This window comes from Podarcis raffonei, chromosome 2, assembly GCF_027172205.1.
Source record: "Podarcis raffonei isolate rPodRaf1 chromosome 2, rPodRaf1.pri, whole genome shotgun sequence".
NCBI lineage: Eukaryota > Metazoa > Chordata > Lepidosauria > Squamata > Lacertidae > Podarcis > Podarcis raffonei.
The window spans coordinates 116,963,862-116,980,915 of NC_070603.1; the positions used below are offsets into that span (position 1 = coordinate 116,963,862).

The window sequence follows — 17,054 nt, forward strand, 5'->3', positions numbered from 1 at the left end:
GATAAATTGTAAACAGCTAAAAACATTGGCAGGTTTATTGTAATGGCCTGCAGTTTTACAAGAGTATATATTTAAAGTAGTTTTGTTTTTTTAAAAAAAGAGTAAATTAAGTGAATTTAGATATGCAGAAGATATTAAAAATAAAGTTACGGAACCGCAGAAAGAGGGGGAAGGAAGTCAAATTGGGAAATGTTAATTAAAATGATTGTAAAATTAATGAAATGTATAAATTTGAAAAGCATAAATAAAAATTAAAAAGAGAGGTTCCTGGACTGGCTGGACTGACTGCTACACAGCTCTGCCCTCAGGGAAGTAGATTGCCTTGAAGCAGAGGCTGTTTCTCCACAATGACAAGGATTTAGTTTAGTTTAGTTATTTATAAAAGCATTTATTATTTCAGGACAATGCACAACGATATGTTTATTTTATTTTTTTTAAGAAATATTTATTGAAGTTTTACAAAAACATAAATACAAGAACACATAATAAAAGAAAAAAGAAAAATAAGGATACAACATACAAAAGCAAAGAAAAAATAAGAAAAATTAAAAACAATTCCATTTTTCATAACTTAAAACTCATTTGCTTGTTTCTTTGACCTCCTCACACCTCCCCTTCTTGTATTCCCATTTAAATAATCAAATCAGCAAATCCTTACCCTCTTTCATTTATCTTAACTCTATATCTTAACATTTTATAACTCTATATTTTCATCCATTATCAATTCATTTTTGCATATTCTTATTAACTTTGTTGCTAATACCACTTATTTCCAATCCAACATCATTTTAACATTCATTAATTTTACAATGTTTCTGCAAATAATCTTTAAATTTCTTCCAATCTTCTTCCACCAACTCTTCTCCCAGGTCTCGGATTCTGCCAGTCATTTCCGCCAATTCCATAAAGTCCATCACTTTCATCTGCCACTCTTCCAGGGTAGGTAGATCTTGTGTCTTCCAATACTTTGCAATAAGTATTCTTGCTGCTGTTGTTGCATACATAAAGAACGTTCTATCCTTCTTTGGCACCAATTGGCTGACTATGCCCAGGAGAAAGGCCTCTGGCTTCTTCAGAAAGGTATATTTAAATACCTTTTTCATTTCATTATAGATCATCTCCCAGAAAGACTTAATCTTTGGGCACGTCCACCAAAGGTGAAAGAATGTACCTTCATTCTCTTTACATTTCCAACATTTGTTATCGGGCAGATGATATATTTTTGCAAGCTTGACTGGTGTCATGTACCACCTATATATCATTTTCATAATATTCTCTCTCAAGGCATTACATGCCGTAAATTTCATACCGGTGGTCCACAACTGTTCCCAGTCAGCAAACATAATGTTATGACCAATGTCTTGTGCCCATTTAATCATAGCAGATTTAACCGTTTCATCCTGCGTATTCCATTTTAACAGCAAGTTATACATTCTTGAAAGTATCTTAGTTTTGGGATCTAACAGTTCTGTTTCCAATTTTGATTTTTCCACCTGGAAGCCAATTTTTTTATCCAAGTTATAGGCCTCTCTTATTTGATAATAATGCAGCCAATCTCGCACTTTATCTTTTAATTTCTCAAAACTCTGCAATTTCAATTTGTCTCCATCTTGTTCCAATATTTCCCAATATTTCGGCCATTTGGCCTCCATATTGAGCTTTTACTGAGCCTTGGCTTCCATTGGTGACAACCACCTTGGGGTTTTATTTTCCAACACAACGATATGTTTAAATCTATGTGTCTATATAGTTCTAATGAAGGGGGGGAGGGAGAGAGAAGCAATCACCGCAATGATGAAGCAATCAAGGCTATTTGAGAAAACATTAAGCAGCTGCAGAGGCGCGTCTGCTTCTTCTTTTTAAAAAAGTCCCATCAGCACCGAGATCCTGCAGGAAGGGAAACGCCCATTGGCTGAAAACGGAGAAAGTGGAAGTTTGCTTTCTTTTTGGCGCGAGGGAGCCATGGCTGCTCCTGCTGTAGGAGGGGGTCCCGTGCAGAGTCTTTGCGATGAAGCCACTTGCTCCATCTGCCTGGACTATTTCAAGGATCCGGTGATGATCCCAGAATGTGGGCACAACTTCTGCCGGTCCTGCGTGATCCAGTGCTGGGGGGAATCGGAGGCAGAGGCTTTCTGCCCTCACTGCAGAGAAACGGTTCAGGAAAGGCGCCTCATCCCAAACTGGCCGTTGCAAAACGTGGTAGAAATAGCCAAGAAGCTCAGTCTTCAAGAGGGGAAGGAGGAAGGAGGAAAAGAAAAGGTTTGTGAGAAGCACCAGGAGCCCCTGAAACTCTTCTGCAAGGAGGACGGAGCCCCCATTTGTCTTGTGTGCGACAGATCCAAAGAGCACGTATGTCACGAGACGATTCCTCTGAAAGAGGCTTCCAAGGAGTACAAGGTAAGAAATCATTCTCGATTTTGGGGGTGTTTTTTTTATTCTTCTTGGGAGCTTTTCTGTAACTCTTAGATTACATGGGATGGAGGGACTTCAATTTTGTGTCAAATTCAGGTATACAAAACTTCCTCCCCCCGCCACCAAATTCCAAAATTTGGCTTTCGATATGTGTTTTGCTGCTTTTATTTTTCTACATTACCTTCTCTCTGCTTAGTTGGAAAATACATCTTGCGCACTGCTCCTGTGTTTTGTAACGTTGTTTTTGTTTATAAAAACATGGGTGGACATGATACACATCCCCCCAATAAATACTGATTTTATGCAAGTTTCTACACCATTCCTATAATAATATATCAAATTAAAAAAAAATCATTAACCATTGCTTATTTATTCTCAATAAAATGAATTAAATTGGAAAAAATTCTAGAATGTTCCAGTGCACTTTATGTGATAAAGAGCTAATAGCAAGGCCACCAAGAAGTCAGCTTAACTGTGTGGCATAATGGTTAGAGTGTTAGACTAGAGCCTGGGACAGGCATAGGCAAATTTGGTCCTCCAGATGTCTTGGGACTACAACTCCCACGATCCCTAGCTAAGAGGACCAGTGGTCAGGGATGATGGGAATTGTAGTCCCCCAAACATGTGGAGGACCGAGTTTGCCTACGCCTGGCCTGGGAGGACAGGGTTCGAATCCCCACTTAGCCATGCAGCTCTCTAGGTGACCTTGGACCAGTCACCATCTCTTAGCCACAACAGGGTTGTTCGGATAAAATGGGGAGGAAAAGAACCATGGATACCGCCTTGAGATTTTTGGAAGATAACGGTGGTATATCAGTGTGATAAATAAAATAAATAATCAACACTTCTGCTTCTCTGAGTCAAACCTGAGCTTTTGGGTTTGTTTGTTTTTAGGGACTGATGTGTAGACGCCTGGAGATTCTGAGGAGAGAGAGAGAAAGAATTCTGGCCTATCAAGAAGACGTGAAAAAGGAATGTGAGGACCTCCTTGTAAGTGTCACTGTTGTTACTAGTGATGTAAAAATTGGGGTTTGGCTTTTGATCGGTCAGAGAATGGATAGAGGCAGGATCCAGTGGAAAGCAAGGCAGATATTTTATTTATTTTTTGCAAGAGAGTTCCCTCCCCTCCTTCCAAGGACGGAGAGACCCTGAACAAAAGTGTGCAGGAACCTTTAAAGACTTTTGACATTGCCCAACCCCCTTAGCCAAAGACCACCCCAAAATCATACATACATCATAGGAGGCGGTCTACAGCAGAAATCCTGTCTGTCAGGATACCTGATAATGGTCGCAGTTTGCGTTACCTGGGCAGCCTGGCCATTCTTTTGTGATGGTTAATACTTTAGCTCCTGAATCCAGGTCGTGGGCTCACCCTATTCATATACAAATATGCTCTTAAGACAGGATTTATAAGCGAAAAGACAATGGGAAGGCTTTCTCCATTTGCCTCCCTTAGGGCAGAGGAATATTTGAGGTCATTGGGAGAGTCAAAATGGCTTCAGGATTGCTCTCCTGTACTATTTCAGACACATGGTTTATATATTTAGATATGTATGCATTTATGAATATTTATTCTATATTTGAGACATTAGAATTCTTATAACATTTTTAGTACTTAATGCTTTATTTTAGAATATGCAGAATATAAAGTATGAAATATTACATTCAATTGTAAGTTTTCATTTTTAACAGTACATTTTATGTTATAATAATAATAAATAATAATAATAATAATTTATTATTTATACCCCGCCCATCTGGCTGGGTTTCCCCAGCCACTCTGGGTGGCTTCCAAAAGAATATTAAAATACTGTGATACATCAAACATTAACAGCTTCCCTAAACAGGGCTGCCTTCAGATGTCTTCTAAAAGTCTGGTAGTTGTTGTTCTCTTTGACATCTGGTGGGAGGGCGTTCCACAGGGAGGGCGCCACTACCGAGAAGGCCCTCTGCCTGGTTCCCTGTAACTTGGCTTCTCGCAGTGAGGGAACCGCCAGAAGGCCCTCGGTGCTGGACCTCAGTGTCCGGGTAGAACAATGGGGGTGGAGACGCTTATATCTATTTCATTACTGAACATGTGTATACATATCTGCTTTCCTTGTTTCTACTATTGTGACTTCCCTCCACCACAGCTCGACATCCTTTGTTCTTTTTTTTTTTATAACTTAACACTCTGTTATATATATTAGTTACTTTAAGCCCATGAACAATCTTACAATGTTTATTCTTAACTTTACGAACTTAATCAATGCATATCAGTAAATTTATTTTGGAACGATAAATTCATCTGTATTCATACTTCACCCTTATTCTTGTAAATGTTACCTGGCTGGGGTAACCTGGCTAAATTTGGACATGTGTGAATTTCAGAAGATTACTGTATTTCACTGCATATTTTTTTCAGGAAGAGCTATTTGGCAAATTCACCAATTTGAGATGAGCATGAGCTCTCTTTCACTGGTACAGGAGAAGCTGGGCACTTTCCAGGCCTGTACTGGCATTTTCTGCCTCCTGAAGTTACCTCTCTACCATCTGTCCTGCTAGTTCTGAGCTGACAGCTGACCTAACCCTCTGACCCTCTACAAAAATGGATACATTACTAATTTTTAGGAAACTCAAGCCATCTTGGAGCTTTAAAGTACAGTGGTACCTCGCGTTAAGTACTTAATTCATTTCGGAGGTCCGTTCTTAACCTGAAACTATTCTTAACCTGAAGCACCACTTTAGCTAATGGGGCCTCCTGCTGCTGCCATGCCACCGGAGCACAGTTTCTGTTCTCATCCTGAAGCAAAGTTCTTAACCTGAAGCACTATTTCTGGGTTAGCAGAGTCTGTAACCTGAAGCATATGTAACCTGAGGTACCACTGTAAATGGGGAGTGCTGGGGATGAACATGCCACCTTTGACCTCTTCCTGTTCCTACTTGTTTAAGATGCCAGTCTAAAGCACCATGTTTCCTTTAATGCCTGAAGGGAACTTCTTCACCAGCAGGAAGTTGATTTTGTGTCCATGAAAAGTCCCAAGTGCCCTCCCCGTGGAAGACTCACGTCTTGTTTTCGTGAGGTCCCATATCCCAGACTCAGGGCTCTGCTTTTCTTCTCTCTTCCCGCACCTTGCAGAAATTAACAGAAGCTGAGAGGCAGAAGACAGCGGAGAAGTTCAGACAACTGCACCAGTTTATCGAAGAACAAGAAAAATGTCTGCTGAATGAGATAGAAAAGGTGGAGAAGGAGATTGCAAGGAAGAGGGAAGAGCACCTGGCCAGGCTCTCCAAGGAACTCTCCTATGTGAAAAGGATCATCCAGGAGATGCAGGAGAAGCGCCAGCAGCCAGAGAGTGAATTCCTGCAGGTAAGACAGTGGCAGGAAGAGCACAAGGCCCCACGTCAGGAGAAGGATGGCTGCAGACCTTTGCTGCTTGTATAGATGAAGCAGGCCAGGGGTCAGCAAACTTTTTCAGCAGGGGGCTGGTCCACTGTCCCTCAGACACTGTGGGGGGCCAGACTATATTTTGAAAGAAAAAAATGAACAAATTCCTATGCCCCACAAATATCCCAGAGATGAATTTTAAATAAAAGCACACATTCTACTCATGTAAAAACACGCTGATTCCCGGACCATCCGTGGGCCGGATTGAGAAGGCTATTGGGCTGGATCCAGCCCCCAGGCCTTAGTTTCCTTACCCATGAAGTAGGCACATAAAGGGGCTCAGTTGGTGGAGCATCAAGTCAAGTCTCTTGTGCATCCAATAGACGTGGGATGGATCATTCCTCATTTGCACTTTATAAATCGATATGCAAACTGAATTACAAACACCTGTCAGCATTTGCAGTTCTCTGGACTTTCTAAGGCAGTTCTCCAGCCAAGCAAAGTGTACAATTTACCCAACTGCCGAAAATTGGACTATTCAGCCATCCCTACCCAAAACTTTGGTGTGTGTGCTATGAGACTGACATCAAAGGGCAGGAGTGTTCCTCCATTCGAAGGTCTGAGGGGTCTTCATAGCGTGGCCTGTGGTGTGTAGTGATTTCCCTTCTCTTTTCCCCTCTAGGATGTGAGGAGCACCTTGCAGAGGTAAGTGGATCCTGCTCATTTCTGTTAGCATGCCGGGAGGGATTAAAGAGGAGAGTACGTAAGATCTGCCTCCTGTGGGAGAGACTGTAGACCTACAGCATTTCACAAGTAAAAACTGCACCCTCCTTTTTGACCTTGTTGTGCCCCAATTCTCCCTCCAAGAATCAGGCTTAGAGCAGCACCTAACTCCCTGCTATCAAACAGGTCTGGAGGCTCTTCTCTGCCTCCTGCACATCGTACTCACTCTGCAATAGTTTCAAACATCTGAAAGAGAATTTCTATGGGGGGCATATTTCAGGGCCATGGGAGCATTCCAGGGGTGTCCCACAGGGTTCCATCTTGTCCCCATTGCTTTTTAACATCCGCATGGAGCCACTGAGCACTTCCCTTAATAATAACAATAACGTTTTGATGGCAGGTCGAAAGGTTTTCATATTTCCAGGCTTTGAAATTACCTTTTCAACACTTTCATATATACCTTTACGACAGAGGTAGTTATATATTGGAAAGCGTAATGCTGGTGGTCAACAAAAGAGTGCGCACACACACACAAAAGGCAAATATGGATTTTGCACTAAGCTATGGAACAAAGAGGGCGTTGGTTGCCTCAGGCAGCAGGGGCCAGAATAGGTGGCTACCATCTTCCTGAACAAGCACCTCAGCAGTGGCAAGGCTTCTTCCTTCTTGATTTAGGCTACCTCTCTGTCTGGCCTGGTCACCTTCTGGAGGCTTGGGGTTTGGCTGTTTTGGACCCCATAGCGAGGAAGTATCTCTCCCCTCTTGTGTCTGCCTGTCCCTCTAGGCTCTCTACCATTCTCTTCCTCCTCTCAGCTTTCTTATTGTGGAATTGACCGGACTAATATTTTGTTTCCTTTCACCAGGTATGACAAAAGACAGAAATTGGAGAATCCACCAACTTTCCCTCCAGAGCTGAAGAAAAAGACCTCCAGATTCTGTGATATAGACCAACTTCTGGATTCTGCCATGAAGAAATTCCAAGGTAATAAAATAATGACTACAATGACTTTATTCTGGGCATTATGTAAGTCAAAAAGTGAGCACACCAGGCTCATATTATATTGTACACACAGGTCCCGTTATCTGTCTGCTTGTTATATGAACACTCAGTTAGACAAACACAAAGAATTATAGTCAAATCTTGCTGCACACACACCTGATTTAGATGTCAGAACAGCTGAAGTTTGCCCACTTCTTTACTCGTTTGTGCTTTGGTGCCATTTTCGGGCAGAGGCCATGGAGGGAGGGTGAGGGGAGAGAGATCAGGACAATCTGTCTCTTTTTAGCTGGTTGGCTGCACCCGTTTTAGGAAGAAACCATGGCAGAGAAAAGATCACGGGTTAGATAGATGCTGCAGTATAAAGTGTTATTTGGCAAGAACATATATTTGAAATGAAAGAATGTAGTACTTACACTTCATATCTTTTTTCTTCCCTAGACTCCCTTTCATTCAGAGAACATCTTCAGCAAGGTAATTTCCAATGAGGAACCCCAATTCACAGGAGGGGTGGGGTTCGGGTATTTCTTTGTGGTTAAACATTCAGTTCTGCAGACTTTGGAAGCACATTCAGTAGCTTAGCTCTGGGTCTATAGTAGCATTTAGTTTCTTTATATGTACAATGAATGACCAGAGGATGGGTTTGAAGATACAGGTGTGGGGTAGATTTTTGTGGGGGTGCTGGCATCCCTGCGAAGAACCTGCATGCCATTCTGGGACCAATGAGTTAGGAGTTTGGTTCCTACCTATAAACTACCGTATTTTTCGCTCTATAAGACGCACCAGACCACAAGACACACCTAGTTTTTGGAGGAGGAAAACAAGAAAAAAAATATTCTGAATCTCGGAAGCCAGAACAGCAAGAGGGATCGCTGCGCAGTGAAAGCAGCAATCCCTCTTGCTGTTCTGGCTTCTGGGATAGCTGTGCAGCCTGCATTCACTCCATAAGACGCACACACATTTCCCCTTACTTTTTAGGAGGGAAAAAGTGAGTCTTATAGAGCAAAAAATATGGTATTTCATTGACTTTTCCCCTTACGAAATCCCACTGGGTCAGCCTAACATCCAGTTTTCATTTACATGGAACCTTCCTTATGTTTTGTTTCCCATCTACACAATCTGGAGGTCCTTTTGGAGGTTCCCAGTCTTTCCTTGGGTTTCAATGTCCTGAAGGTCATTAAAAAGGGCATCAGCAAGCACCCAGTGTCTGTTGATTCGCCTCATATGGGGGAGGATGTTGGGATATGAGTTCTCACCAGCTGCGAACCAGCAGCTCATTGTTTACATCATGTGGTTCTTATGATGTGACTGAGCGTGAGACAGGATATTCAACGCTATTCTCAGGGCTGTGTACCAAGTGTAACTTGAGACCTTCCTGTTGTTGCTGCAAAGGAGGAGTGAGTGAGTTGTACGGAGGTTTCTGAGAGAGCAGACATGTTTTGTACTAGCTCGTCTACAGTGTACAGTCCGGGAATAAAGTAGAATGAGTCAGACTACTTTCAGACTGTCGTCTTTCTTCTGCTGAGATGCAAGGGGAAAGGGAGTGTGCATCTCTCGAGAGGGAGGTGTCGCTTATTATTGATCTCCCTGGACTGACCGAAGACCAGCCAGGGGCAGATCACCGGCGGCAGGCCCCAGTGCTTGGGAAGAGGAGTCAGCCTTTCCCAAGTGGGCCAATAGCCAACAGTGTCTTGCCCAGGCTGGTCCAGCAGTGGAACAAAGGCCTGAGCCGTCTCCTCAGACATCCACCCACAGCTGCCGTGCATAGTGCTTCAACCATCACACAATCCTGCAATTCTTATTAGATCAGCCCCACATGGGAAGCTAAGGACACTTTTCCAGGAAGCCTCTACCAAAAATTTTGTTGACATTCTGAAAGAATTTTAGAAGTTTAATGAGGCAGGACTTCCTGTTGCACGAGACCCTTGGAATTAGATTTCAAATCTCTGCCAATTCTTCCTCTGCAAATTTGCTCTGTCAGCATTTTTAACAATTCTGGTTTCAATAGCTTTCCCCCACCTGTTTACTTGGGGCAGCTTTGAACCTGCCTCCAGCTCTCCTCTGGATCCTTTACAAATACTGATACCGGCCCTCCAATCCTCCATTATGGATCCCCATTTCATTGGTGGATTTGGAATGACTTTATTCTGTTGTTGTCTAGTATGGTTTACAATGTCTGATTTTTACCTGTTAGTTACTTTAATTTCACCTGACTACAACTTTTTTGTTTCCAGTTACTTGTTCTATGACTTAATCTTTGATGTGAAATGAAGAAACAACATATGCTTTTTTATGAAGTGATTATTTGTAACTACAGTTTTGTGAGGTATAGCCCTTAAACTTTATATCTTTTTCTTCCTCAGATAATTGGTCATTTGGACAACAGTTTCAGAAAGGTAAATTTCCATTGGAGGCCCACCTTCACGGGAGGGGTCTGGTGTTTCATTGGAATTAAGGAGTCTGTTCTGCAGAGTTTGGAACCACCAATAGCTTTAGTCTTGCTGTTTGGGTTCCTCATATGTAAAATAGAGGGTGGTGGGCTTGAGAGTGCAGAACTGGGTGTTTGGAGAGTGCCTCCACTTACAAAGGAACTGCCCACAAGTGTGAGAGTAATGATGGAGGAATTCTGTTCCTGCCTAGAGATTGTCTGATGCCTCCAGGGATCCCACATTCATGGCAGGAAGCCAATGGCTCCCGCCACTTTCGGGCTCCCTTCACCTGAGATTCAGCCATAATTTTTTGTTATACAGTGGTACCTCTGGTTGCGAATGGGATCTGTTCCGGAGGCTTGTTCACAACATGAAAAGAGTGCAACCCGCAGCGACGCGTCTGCACATGCACGGGTTGTGATTCGCCGCTTCTGCGCATGCGCGTGACATCAATTTGTGCATATGCGCGAGCGGCAAAACCCGGAAGTAACCCTTTCCAGTACTTCCGGGTCACCGCGGGACGTAACCTGAAAGAATGTAACATGAAGCGGACGTAACATGAGATATGACTGTAACTTCCATTAACAATCTCCTCCAGATATCAGGACTCAAAAACCTTAGAATGGTTAATTCAGTTTTCTTTTAGGAAACAAATCACGGAGGGAGATATTTGAAGTCTGCTGGCTACTAAATACAACTTTTACATACTTCTTTTCCTGCTTTGAGAGATACTCCCTCTGAACACAGAGGCTTCAGTTACAGTGCTACCTCGGGTTACAGACTCTTCAAGTTACAGACTCTGCTAACCCAGAAGTAGTACCTCGGGTTAAGAACTTTACTTCAGGATGAGAATAGAAATCGCGTGGTGGCAGCGGGAGACCCCATTAGCTAAAGTGGTGCTTCAGGTTAAGAACAGTTTCAGGTTAAGAACGGACCTCCAGAACAAATTAAGTTCTTAACCCTAAGGTACCACTGTAGTTATGACACTCTCAGCCTGTAACTTGGCTACATTTTTATTGTCTCCTGTTTTTCCCAGGCAACTAGCCTTATTGAGTAGATTAAATCCAAGAGAGAAGCATTAAACAAAGACCCCATTCCAAAATTACATGAATATGTAGGCCTTATCTTAGCTTTGCATATGCTGCCAATTAGCTGGTCATCAGAGTTTGTCAATTAGCTGGTCAGGGAGAAATCTGCAATCTGAAATAGGACGGCAAAGGGAGGAGGAGGAGGAGCCATTAATTATCTTTTAAAAAAATAAATATTCCTGTTGTGGAAGAGCACAATTGCAATAAGGAGAAACAATTGAGGGAGAGAACTCGTTTATGTTGCTGTAAAGTATAGACAGAGTGAAAATGAGCAACTTGGGTTTATTAATTTAAACATGTCTACTCTGTGTAGGACTAGCATCAGAAACGAGCTAAACAATTTCAGTGGCTGTTCTTTAGAAATACACGCGTGCAATTCAGTAACATGATGGAGGCCTGAATATGGCCCCCAAGTGATGTTGTTTGAGGGTAGTATCACCTGGACCACGCAAATGAAATGGGGTCAGAAGCAGCCACAAACACAGCATAAACTGTGATGTGAAGAAGCCCTTTGTCTGCATGCAAAAGTGGGGCCCAGCAGCATAAGAAAATTTTAGGATCACAAGCAGGCAAGAGCAAAAAACGCATGAAAAGAGACACTCTTTCAGCCTCTCTATCTGGCTCACAGAGTTAGGGATTTCCTAACTCAGCCCTAACCCCCAGCTCAGCTGACACCCTCCATATGCCCAAATATACTGGAAATCACACTTTTCATGATTTTTAAAAGAATAATAATGATTAATAATTCATAATAATAATTTATATGCCTGTGTAATAAACAAAAACCTGCCCTTACTCCTTTTGGGGGACACAAGAGCCCTTATAGAGTCCTTTGTAGGTTCTCCATCGGTCGGAGAAAATAACAGAGGCCAACCAGAGAATATTGAGAAGCAAAGCAGCTAGTAAGCCTGTTCTTTATTGAACTTTTGCAACAGGGTGCCCCCTTCACACGCAGGAGAAGGAGAGGGACCCAGAACCAAGGTGTGCCTGCCCTTACATAGATATTTTAAATTGCCCGCCCTACAGTCCAAGACCACCCCCAGATACATCATACCTACATCACAGAAAAGGCGGTCTACAACAGAAATCTGAGTGCGTTTTTTATCTCCTGTCTGGCAGGTTACCTGTTGATGGTCACTTGATTGAATTACCTGGGGAGCCTGGCCAGTCTTTTGTAATGATAAATACTTAGTTCCTGAGGCAGTTCACAGGCTCACCCTATTCATACACAGACATATCCTTCTGACAGGATTTGTGAAGGAGAAGACAATGGGGAGGCTTTTCCAATTTCCTTCAACCTTGCAGAGAAATGTTTGAGGTCAATTTGGAAGGGACAAAATGGTTTCAGGACTTTTTCTGTGGGATTTCTGTGGTTTATATATCTATGTACGTGCTTGATTGGTACATTTATGAACATTTATTTTATATATATAAATATATATGCCTTAAAAAAAATTATTTCACCTGGAATAACTGGAGGAGCACAATATAAATACATTGAATATAAAAACAACAGAAACCTGGTTCAGTGGGGCAAGTCTGGAAGAAGCAGAGGAGGGTCCCAATCCAGAATGCAATGCAAAGAACTCCCAATTACTTGAGAGGGGATCTAGTCTGGGCATTTGTTGGATCAGGATATTCATCTCCAACTCTCAGCTGACTCTGCCTCTCTTCTCTTTCCCTCATCATCTCCTCAACAGCAAATGTCACTCTGGATCCAGACACAGCTGATACCAGGCACATCCTGTCTGAGGATCGGAAAAGTGTGAGACTGGGAGAAAAACCTCGTGAAAGATACAGCGACTACTGTCCTCCTATGTTAGGACGTGAGGGATTCACAGCAGGCAAACATTTCTGGGAAGTCAACGTGGAAAATGGGAGAGGATGGGTTGTAGGGGTCGCTGTGAAGTCAGTGAGCAGGGATGGATCTCCCCTAAGTCCCGAGGGAGGGATCTGGGCTGTACAATTGAAAAATGGTCAGCACAGGATCTGCAGTTCCCTTAATCCCCTTTGTCTGTCCCTGAATGGGAAGCTCAAGAGGATCCGGGTGACTCTGGACTATGAAGGCGGATGTGTGTCTTTTTATAATGCTGACTCTGGAACCAAACTCTACACTTTCTCAGGAGCCTGGTTCTCTGGAGAGACCCTTCTCCCTTTCTTTCGGGTGGATACAGTTTCTACCCACCTTGAGATCTGCTGAGGAGACTAAATCTGCCTCACCAGAATGACACACACAACACACATGTGTAATTGAATTTATATATCGCCCTATGCTTGGGGGTCTCAGGGTGGTTCATACACACACACACACACACACACACACACACACACACACACACATATATATGCTTCTCAGGAGCCCTTTTGGCAGCTTTTGAGGAGTCCTTTGGGAGGATTCATTCCAGTCACAATCAGCATAAATAATAAAGCAAACAAAAATAAGACTTTGTCTTGTTTTTCTTCCTTTTCCCAGAATTCCCCCTGCAGCTTATTTTTTAAAGAGACAGTAACACTTTAACTTTCCCAATAAATAACATATTCCTCAAAAGGGTTCAGCTTCCATCACCTTCAATCCTAGTTTCATTCTTCCACCTTCCCATACCCTTCAAAAAAAATTCTGCTGCCACCCTACCCCCCTGCTGCACCCTCGATGATCGCTCTCCCCACCCGCTTGCACACCCCCTCGTCCACTTGCTCACCAGCTGCCCCTCCCATACTTTTGGCCACCACCTTTTCCTCTGCCACCAGCATGGCCTCAAGCAGAGCGGCCCCAGCCATGGGCAAAGCCGCCTTGGGCAGAGCTGCTGCAGGCAGCACAGCCTCCTCCACTTCTGCCTGGCCTTAGTCTCCGTTTCCTCCTGCCACAAGGGAAGGAGGAAGAAGAGTGGTAACTTGGAGGGGGGGTTTCACTTCCATTTTTTTTATTCCATGCTCTGGTGTGAGCCAATTCACTCATGCCACAGGGCCACTCATTCACTCTGGGGTTGCGGCGCTCATCTTACTTTATTGGCCGAGGGCGCCGGCATACAGCTTCCGGGTCATGTGGCCAGCATGACTAAGCTGCTTCTGGTGAACCAGAGCAGTGCACGGAAACACCATTTACCTTCCCACCAGAGCGGTACCTATTTATCTACGTGCACTCTGACGTGCTTTCAAACTGCTAGGTTGGCAGGAGCAGGGACTGAGCAACGGGAGCTCACCCCGTCGCGGGGATTCGAACCACCGACCACCGACCTTTGACATGCACTTTGACTTGCATGTCAAAGTGCAAGTAGATAAATAGGTACCAGCACGTGAGGAGGTACTGCAACAACAGCGGAGAGTCGTACACATAAAATTCACACAGAAACACATCATTGCTTATTTCAACTTGCTTGTGGAAACAACTCAGAGGCCATGAAAGAAGGGAGGTTAACAACAGGAAGATTTAAAGGAACTATTGGAAAGACTTCATGGCAGCAGAGATATGAGATGATCAGAGGCACACACAGACCCCCCGCCGGAACTTGAAACATGGGAAATCCCAACAATTTTTTTTTAATAATTTAGGCAAAATATTTGGACTATTTGATATGTATTTGTATAATTTGGAACATTCAATGTGATTTGATTGGATTGTTAAAATGGGAAACTTAATAAAAATGATTTTTTAAAAAATTCTTTATTGATTAAAAGATTTTCATGTCTATACAAACATTATGTACTATCTCATAACGGGGGGGGGGGGAAAGAAAGAAAAATAAAATAGAAAATTTATAAAGAAAAAAAGAAGCAACAAAGATAAGAAACAAAGGGGGGGGGAGATTTATCTGAAATTTTAAAAGACATTCCTGCATGATGTGGGCTGGAGTAGAGGAGGCTGCTGAGAAAAGGTGCAATTACCTATAACTGGGATTGGACCCTAAGTGAGGGAAGTCCGTTCAAGGAAAGTTTTCCATCTCTTCCTCACCCCACATCACACCCCATAATGTCCTCAAGGCAGAGGGGAGGGTGCTCTCTGGACTCCCTCAAGGGCAGGGCACTTTGCAGCAGCTGAGGATTTGGCCTGCCAAAGGAAAGCCTGCAAAACAGATGCGCCTCACCATCCCTGGGGGGGTTGGTTCTCTCAGTGGGGAGAAGAGGTGCTGAAGTCCTGTTATGCCAGTGAGACTCATGGCACTGCCTCTCTTCCAGTACCGAGGGTTGCCATATGTCTGGGTTTTCCAGGACATGTCCTCTGTTGGGGGGCCAGCATGCCCCTCTGGGCAGATTTTTGCAGTTTACATGAAGTGTCTGGGTTTGGGTTTATTTTACTTTTATTATTATTATTGGCCGCGCTAGGACTGGTGGCATTTCCACTGGCCACCAGGCCTTGCCCGGGCTTCTGGCCTCCCATTGTCCAGAGACGCAGCATTTCGTGAGTAGGAGGCCAAGGACAGCAAAGGGAAGGGAGGGGAGGGGGGGCGAACAGGAAGGGGGTGAACGATGGAGATGCAGGATGGGGAAGGTGCCCCAAATGTGTCCCGGATTTTGCGCTTTGGAATATGGCAACCCTACAAGTATCCTACTTTGTGGAATCCAGCCCCAATAAAACATATACAGTAAAGCGAAACACACACAGGGGAAAGGGAATTGTCCATATGATTCATTTGATTTTACAAGCTTTATGTACTGCTTGATTGATTATAACAAAACTAATCCATTTACATGCACCCACACCCCAAATATAAACATTAAAATACTAAAGAAAATATTTATGAAAACAGGAATTCAAAAACATTCAAATGGTAATTAAATCCAGCGGTAGCCTAATTTCAATTTCTACGTGTCAGGTTAGAATTGCCTAAACAGAAACAAAAAAAAGAGGGCACTACCTGATATCAACAGGAAGGGAGTTCCAAAGTTTAGATGTTCATTTCTTCCAAGTGCAGAAGTTCTATTATTTGGCACTCGTAACAGTGACAGTTTCACGGATCAAAGCATTTTATAAAGCACTTTATTTCCCCAAACAATTATGATCTTTACACTTAAAAGTCCCAGTGAGTGAAAAACACATGGAAGAGAATGAACTCGATGGTAAACTAGAAATAATTCAAGACAAAATTAATTCACCCTCAGTTTTGGGGGCTACTTTCAGTTGCAGTTCAGAGATCATGGCCTTACCCACACTGCCTGTTATCCTGCTGGTTTCTCCTGGGGAAAACTGCTCTTTAGCTCTCAATCGGAGAAATGGCAATGTGGGTTTTCTCCAGATTGACATTTGCTCCTATTTAAAAATAAAGAGCAGGTTTTCCAGAAACTATTTGGATGTGTGGATAGAAACTGCAGGTCAAGCAGAAAACCAATTAGACAAGCGAAAGTGTGGACGAGCCCAGAATTTGAACAAATTAATTACAATTTATTCAAACTAATTGATGCCAAGCGCTGGATAAAATGCAGCCCTTACCTGAAGGCCCAGCACCACCAGACCATTCCCTGGAATTGAGCAGCTGACAAAGATGACCAAGCAGGGAGCCCAGGGCAGCTCCAACTGCTACAAAGCTCTACCCTTGGATTTTTTTTTTTTTTCAGGAGTTGAAATTATTTTATTTTAGTCATTTACAGAGTCTTAAAAAACCTCCCAAGAACCCTTTATGCGTCCTCCCCAGCAGCTGGTGCATCACCCCCCTTGGTGTTTCGGGTGTAGATGACCTGGGCTCTGTGCTTGGACACCAGTTTGATTAGGCCTTTGCTGAGAAGCTCCTCTAGCCAAGGAGCCTCGAATCTTCAGCCTTTCAGAGACCACAGCAGGTGTGATGAGTTTGTAGTTTGACACCTCCTTGCACAGCTTGTCGTAAGTAGCTTTGTCAAACAGAACAAGGTTGTTCAACTTATCTCTTACGTACTTTCCCTTTGGACCACTCCTTCTTGGCTTTTCCACCGGACTTGTTGACGGGGTCCTTGTCCTTCTTGGCCGACTTGCCCGCGTCCTTCTTCTTCTTCTTATCGTCCTTTGGCGGCATGGTGTAGTCGGAGCAGCTACGGTCGCTGCTTCTCCCTCAGCGATTTCCGGCCAGAAA

At 43.3% G+C, this 17,054-nt stretch overlaps 1 protein-coding gene and 1 pseudogene across 1 annotated transcript; one reads left to right on the top strand and one right to left on the bottom strand.

Moving 5' to 3' along the window:
- The first annotated feature begins 1,910 nt into the window (after positions 1 to 1,910).
- LOC128409054 (E3 ubiquitin-protein ligase TRIM7-like) lies at positions 1,911 to 13,578 on the top strand. The gene is made up of 8 exons (XM_053379251.1): positions 1,911 to 2,397; positions 3,307 to 3,402; positions 5,531 to 5,761; positions 6,462 to 6,484; positions 7,366 to 7,484; positions 7,941 to 7,973; positions 9,863 to 9,895; positions 12,717 to 13,578. The coding sequence occupies exons 1-8, from the start codon at positions 1,963 to 1,965 to the stop codon at positions 13,214 to 13,216; spliced, it is 1,470 nt and encodes a 489-aa protein (XP_053235226.1). The 5' UTR covers positions 1,911 to 1,962; the 3' UTR covers positions 13,217 to 13,578.
- Positions 13,579 to 16,566: 2,988 nt separating this feature from the next.
- Positions 16,567 to 17,052, bottom strand: LOC128409160 (40S ribosomal protein S25-like; annotated as a pseudogene).
- Positions 17,053 to 17,054: the final 2 nt, after the last annotated feature.